The sequence below is a fragment of the Oryzias melastigma genome, linkage group LG19 (genome assembly GCF_002922805.2).
Source record: "Oryzias melastigma strain HK-1 linkage group LG19, ASM292280v2, whole genome shotgun sequence".
NCBI classification, from domain to species: domain Eukaryota; kingdom Metazoa; phylum Chordata; class Actinopteri; order Beloniformes; family Adrianichthyidae; genus Oryzias; species Oryzias melastigma.
Genome location: NC_050530.1, coordinates 6226925 through 6234107, shown reverse-complemented (window position 1 = coordinate 6234107; position 7183 = coordinate 6226925). Strand labels below are relative to the sequence as shown.

At 37.6% G+C, this 7183-nt stretch overlaps 1 protein-coding gene across 2 annotated transcripts in view; it reads right to left on the bottom strand.

Moving 5' to 3' along the window:
- Positions 1–369: 369 nt before the first annotated feature.
- casp7 (caspase 7, apoptosis-related cysteine peptidase) overlaps positions 370–7183 on the bottom strand; it is a 9806-nt gene continuing 2992 nt past the window's right edge. For both annotated transcript variants that reach the window (XM_036217151.1, XM_024285484.2), the window contains exons 3-7: positions 4740–4888; positions 4541–4669; positions 4200–4375; positions 2277–2415; positions 370–2195 (exon numbers count right to left, since the gene is read on the bottom strand). In XM_036217151.1, the coding sequence (XP_036073044.1) occupies positions 1969–2195; positions 2277–2415; positions 4200–4375; positions 4541–4669; positions 4740–4888 (820 nt within the window). In that variant the 3' untranslated portion in view covers positions 370–1968. The remainder of the gene's footprint in view (positions 2196–2276; positions 2416–4199; positions 4376–4540; positions 4670–4739; positions 4889–7183) is intronic.

Sequence of the window (7183 nt, the reverse complement as noted above, 5' to 3'; positions counted from 1 at the left end):
CTAACTTTAAAAAAATATCTCATTTACTGTTTTGAAATAAACTTGTGTTAAAAATCAAATTTTTTGGGACACTTATAAGAAATAAACTTAAAAAATATATATTTTTTGCATTTCTATTTTTAGTTTCACAAATTAAGTGTTTTTTAATAAAGACTTTTTGTATACTGCATCTAAATAGTAAAATTAGTCTCTTTTAAAAACGTATCTTTTTAATCAGGCTTTTAACTTGCGAGCACATTTGTTTCATTGCTTTTACAGTTTCTCTTATTTTATTGCTTATTGATTCTATTTATATTTGATTTTTGGTTACTTCTGCTTTTATAAGTGCTCTACAAACAATAAATTGATTTATTGATTGAAAGAAAACACTTCATTTGTGTAATACATTTATTTTTAGTACAATAAATGTTCACATAAGCATACCTTTGTCCAAAGATTACAAACTGGGCCAGTTTAAACTCTTTTTTGTCAAATTCATTATTTTTTTCTAGATTTTTTTTCTGAGGACAACAGCATTTAACAGCAGAAATAAGCATTCAAAATTTTACAGTAAAAATAATAATTTTCCTCTTTCAATTCCATTCCAAAACAAGTGAATCAAACTTTTTTTTTTTTTTTTTTATAAGCACAGGTCAGCCCCCAACGTCACGGACCTTCTGGTGTCGAGACGACTGAAGGGCGGCGTCTGCACCGAACAAGAATCATCAGGGAAGGTACTCGCACATCTGGCAATTATTCCTTAAAAATTATATTTCAAAACTACTTGGTAAAACATAAAAGCAGTAAAAAGTGGAAAGCAAAACAAAAACTAAAGATGATTTTCTTGGAATAACTGAACTACATTGCAGGAAATGTGAAGATGTGGATTTGGTTTGTTCAGACTCGTCACTGCCAGTAATAGCTGCCTCTGTGGTTGACACACTGGGACAATCAAACTGCAGAAACGCACATCTTAAACAAAAATGATTAATTAGAAATACAATTTTAGCCTAATTTCCCATAACAAAAACGTTAGTCAAAGTGCACAAAGTGCTTAAATATATAAATAATTCTTCTAGAAATTTTTGGCTTTTAATTAATTCTGAATTGTTTTGTACCCGTTACCTGCAGTGTACACTAAAGACAAACTACAACACTAATATACAGCAAAATGATGTGGCATTTGTGCTTTTGGTCTCAGCTAGGCTCTTTTATATTTATTTTTCTTCAATTTATGATACAATAACGGAGACTCAAGATCCTTTAGCTTTATAAAAATAAAGTTTAAGCATTTAAATTTAAAGCGTTTGAGGGGTACAATATATTTTTTTTAAAGTTCACTTATTTAATTCTAAATAATGTAGTTTGTAAAGATGTATTTGATAAATTAATAATAATACATCCAATAAAATGCATATTCTAGCCGCTTTTGTGCAGAACTTTTTCAACTTCTTAATAAAAATATTATCATTTGTGTGAAGAAAGGCCTCTACTGACATAATCGGAGCTAAATGAAGCTTTTTTGTCGTGCTGGAAGGAACTGCAGCTTCATGGTTTTCCTCAAAACACATATGAGCTAAAGAATTTCACTAAACTTCCAGTCATTTCCTGTAATTTTGGTTGCCTACTGAACACATTTGTTAAAAGAATAAAACCCAGATGACGCATACTCAGATAGGATTTCCCCAAACCCACAAGACCTGGCAGCGGATCTTATGTGTTGGCAGAACAACATGGATATTTCACCTGTGGACAGGCATCAGACCGATTCGTCTGAAGAGGAACCTGAAGGAAAGCTTTCACCTTGAAGAAACAAACGCCACCGTATTTTCTCTAAGAGTGCTTGTTTTTGGGCCCAGCTACAAAAAAAAAAAATGAGCGGCTGATGTGCCGTCATCCCTGAATATTTCAATCAAAGAGTCCGTCCCTGAAATGGTCAGTCTGGTCAGACGGTCAGTGGGAGTGTGTCGGTGCGGTACAGGTGGACGGTCAATTGAAATACAGCTCTTTGGTCAGCATGGAGACCACACAGGGAATCTGCTTCTTCTCGCTGTAGCGGGGGTCCTCGGACCACGACTCAAAGTTGGTGGCCACCATGTAGTTGACCCGGGTCAGGATCTGCATGATCTCCAGCTGCTTGCCGAACTCGTTGAGGACATTGCAGAGGGCCTGGACGAACCAGGAACCTCGCCCGGGGTTCCTCCAGGAGTAGTATCCTACAGAAGCGGCACGAGTGACAGTTTGAGTTCAACTGCCAAGTCAAAGACACAAACGGTAAGAACAAAAAAAAAACAAGCCTGGCACGGTGGAGTATGCAAAGAGGAAGTCCGCCTCCACTGGGATCTTGTGACTCGGATTGGCATCAGTCTCAATGGTGTCGTTTGGAGGACCGGAATCCGTCTGGACACCTTCATCGAATTCTGAACCTCTACAAGCCTGGAGAAGGAAATGAAAACATTTTCAATTGAGGAGCTTTAAAGAAAACATAGTTCTTCATTTGGTGTCCATAATAGCCATGATGTGCAGTCAGGGGAGGCGAGTACCTGCAAAATATAGCTTAGAAAATACTTACATTAAATAAGACAAATATACTTTTTCATTATAAAAATAAAAATCTATTATTTTTTGGACATGTTTATTCTATGATTATGTTTTTTTAACGTTTCTTTAACAAAAAAGCAGCTAATTTATGAGCCCGGCATTCCAAACTGTTTTGGCTAAATTGGCTTGTGAGGTGCTATAAGCTAGCCAAAGAGAATGTAAACAGTGGCCTGATGGGAAATCAGCAGAGCTAACTTCTGCGCCAACAGTCCCGCCCACAACTCAGAGGTGAATTTCTAATGAACTCCTTATAAAACAACACAAGTTTTTTTATTTTTGGCTAAAAATTGCATCATCATAAATAACTTATAATAGCTTTTGGCTATCAGCTTCAGCGTTTTTTGCTATCAGCTTCAGTGTTTTTTGCTATCAGCTTCGGAGTTTTCAGCTATCAGTTTCAGCGTTTTTAGCTATCAGCTTCAGCGTTTTCAGCTATCAGCTTCAGCCTTTTCGGCTGTGAGTTTCAGCGTTTTTTGCTATCAGCTTCAGCGTTTTCAACAATCAGCTTCAGCGTTTTCAGCAATCAGTTTCAGCATTTTCAGCTATCAGTTTCAGCATTTTCAGCTATCAGCTTCAGAGTTTTCAGCTATCAGCTTCAGAGTTTTCAGCTATCAGTTTTAGCGCTTTCAGCTATCAGCTTCAGAGTTTTCAGCTATCAGTTTCAGCATTTTCAGCTATCAGTTTCAGCATTTTCAGCTATCAGTTTCAGCATTTTCGGCTATCAGCTTCAGCCTTTTTTGCTATCAGCTTCAGAGTTTTCAGCAATCAGCTTCAGCGTTTTTAGCTATCAGCTTCAAATTTTCAGCTATCAGTTTCAGCATTTTCAGCTATCAGATTCAGTGTTTTCAGCTATCAGTTTCAGCGTTTTTCGGCTGTCAGTTTCAGCATTTTCAGCTATCAGCTTCAGAGTTTTCAGCAATCAGTTTCAGCGTTTTTAGCTATCAGTTTCAGCATTTTCGGCTATCAGCATCAGCGTTTTTTGCTATCAGCTTCAGCATTTTCGGCTATCAGCTTCAGCCTTTTTTGCTATCAGCTTCAGAGTTTTCAGCAATCAGCTTCAGCGTTTTCAGAAATCAGCTTCAGCGTTTTTAGCTTTCAGCTTCAGCGTTTTTAGCTATCAGCTTCAGTGTTTTTAGCTATCAGCTTCAGCGTTTTCAGCAATTAGCTTCAGCGTTTTCAGCAATCAGCTTCAGCGTTTTCAGCTATCACTTTTAGCGTTTTTGGCTATCACTTTCAGCATCTCCAAATTCAGCTGACAGAATTCACACCAGCATTATCACAGGTAATACCTTATATCTAGTTCATAATTATGTTTAAAAGTTACAGCTTTAAACATTTAGTCTTAGAGTGTTCAATAAATGTTTATCGGGTTTGTTTTGGATTTTGGCTCCTTGTTTTTACATATAATAAGCTTGACATATAAAAGTTAGATCATAATAATGCAACATCTGAACAGCCTGAAACTGTTTGGTCGGATCAGGACATTCCTAATCCACTTTTTTTTCAATAATAAACTTTTTCAATTCATATACTGCTTTTAAAACAAATTAAGATTTTGACTAAACCTGCAGCTTCACCACAAAACTACAAAATCGAGAAAGGCGTTTTCCGCTCCGTACCTGGATGAAGAAGAGTTTTGGCTTCCCGACCAAACTTTTGCACTTATCCCCTCTGAACAGTGAGGTCATGTCCTTTATGGGAATGGCTCCGTCTGTGCCGTAGATCATGCCCTCCTCGCCGTGGCTCAGCAGGATGCAGGCAAAACACGAGCTGTCACTGTGGTCTTCCAGAGAGGCTGAAAACACACACAAATTATTTAACTCATCATTTCCCTGTACTATAACTTATCAGTTTCTACCCAATTTATTTTTGAATCAAACTCCAGCTCAAACTCAGAAAATTTGATTTCTCTCTGAAGGTCAAGAGATTACAAATCTGTGTAAAAGTGTGGTTTACTCACCCTCTTTTAGGAGACACTCCATCCTCTCACAGGTCTGATCATTATAGATGGAAACGTCAAAGCCCAGGCTCTTGAAACACTTGTACAGCTCACCTGCATCTCGGTCTGTGCCGTTGCGAACATTCATTCCTGCCAAGACAATTGACTTTTTATTTAAAAAAACAACTAAAAAAATGAAATAGCATTGAAAAAGACATACCTGTTTTGTCCTCAAAGTTTTTGTTGTTGATGATGATGCACTTCCCCACTCGCTGGTGGCTCATTTTATACTGGAATGTTGGTGAAACGATTCTGTAGTGGTTGTCAGAATAGTCCTGCTCCCGCTTCTGGCCATCCTTATTTTTCTTACTAATAAGTTAAGGGAGGAAAAACAAGTACATTTATTATATAATTGTGCAGTTTTTGTCTTTAAAATTAAGCATACAGCATCTACATCTTTGGAATTTCAAAATAAAATGCAGACAAATTAGATTTTTTTAATTTAATGTCATTTCTTACCAGATTTTATAAAACTTTCAAGTGAAAAATGATCTAGAATATATCTCTGACTCATTTTACATTTCTCACATTAAAAGCCCTCGTATTCACTGTAACAACACAGCAACTTACTATCAAACTAAAGCAAACGTACATGTTCAATTGCCAGATTTGGTTGCAGTAATCCACTGTTGGGTTCAGGAAGAAACTAGAACATGTTTCGCCGATATCGTAAGTCATAACCGCATCGCCGTAGATCGAGCCTCTAGCTGTAGGATTTCTCACAGACCTGCCATCTTTCCATTCTCTGCAAGACTCATCCAGATCACTGAGCCCATGGTGGCCCGCTAGAGGCTCTAAAAAAATCCTGGCTTGTTCCAGAAGAGCCCAGTCATCAGGATGCTCAAGCATCAGTACAATACACAACAATTGACTGTAACGCTCTCATGGACAGTGCAGCCATATTGCAATAAACATGTGATGCATAAGCCCCCTCCCTCCCTCAAACCTGAGCGAAACAATAGTGAGCCAAAAGCATCAGCGTTGTTGGGACAGAAGTCAAGAAGATTAGGAGGCGGCGGTTTCTGTCTTACCTGGGTTGGTTATTAAGCGCTACCCCGCTCTGCATCTGAAATGCCGTCGCTTTGGCGTGAGGTTTTTTTTTTTGTATGTCGCACAAAATAAAAAACCTGAAGGATTCAGTTCAGCAGGTAGTTCAACTGTTGCTCGTTTGGCTAGGAGGGTGGCATGCTCTCTGCACTTGACGAAGACCTGACTGCGCGGGCGGCTGCTAAGGACGGGGGGGCGACGCGCTGCGAGGCCCCTGAGTCAGCAGCCTCACCACCACACCAGTGCTTTCTAAAGGCCTATTCACAGGCGGACCCGCTGCCTCACCCCCTGCTGGGGTCAGCTGGGGCAACAACAAAAAAAAATCTGCAACTGAAAAGTCACTGTAGAACACATGTGTCAAAGTCAAGGCCCGGGGGCCGGATACGGCCCTCCGGGTAATTCTATCCGGCCCTCCAGATCCAGAAGTTATTTGAGGTTTAAGTTGATTTTTTCTGGAATAATATTTTGCCCTTTTTATTATTCATAATGTTGTTAAAAAAATTAGTTTTAAAGTTTTGAAAATTGGCAATCTGATAGCTTTAGCTGTTTTTAGGCCATTTTGGAGTTTATCTAATATTTCAGGTACATGCTAGCTATTTTGGCTAATTTAGGCTTTTTTAAATTATATTTTAGGCTTTTTGGCATTTAGCTAATATTTTAGCTACATGCTACCTATTTTGGCTAATTTAGGCTTTTTTTTGTTTTTTTAGGCTGTTTTCGAGTTTAGCTAATATTCAGCTACATGCTACCTATTTTGGCTGATTTAGTTTTTTTTTTAAGTCTTTTAGGCTGTTTTGGAGGTTAGCCAATATTTACGCTATATGCTACCCATTTTGGCTCATTTATACCTTTTTTGTGTGTATTTATATTGTTTTGGCATTTAGCTAATATTTCCGCTACATGCTAGCTGTTTTGACTACTTTTTTCCAGTTTTTTTAGGCTATTTTAAACTTTAGCTATTTTTTCAGCCACATGCTAGCTGTTTTGGCTAACCTACATGTTTTGTTTTATTTTGTTTTTTTACCCGTTCTCAGTTGCATTTGATTAATATGTATTCAAAGGTTTACGTCCGCACTGTTTATCTATGCTTGTTTTAAATTAAAATCTTTTTACTTTCTTTTAATTTTATTTTAATGATCACATTTTTACTATTTCTTTTGATTGTGTCTTTTAATGTATTATGTAAAACACTTTGAATTGTCTCTGTACATGAAATGTGCTATACAAATAAACTTGCCTTGCCTTGCTAATTTGGCATTTAGCTCATATTTTAGCTGGCTATCAGCTTCAGCGTTTTTAGCTATCATTTCAGCATCTTCAGCTATCAGCACTAGCACATTTTCAGCGGCCAAATTCAGCTTACAGCATTCACACTAGCATTATCGCGAGTAATGCTATATATCTACTTCATAATTATGTTAAAAAGTTACGTTTTTAAAGTTTTAAAAATGTAATTTTTTAGTGTTAAATAAATGTTTATCCTGCTCGGCCCGCGACCATAAGGTGTGTTTCAAATTTTGGCCCCCTGTGTGATTGAGTTCGACACCCCAGCTGTAG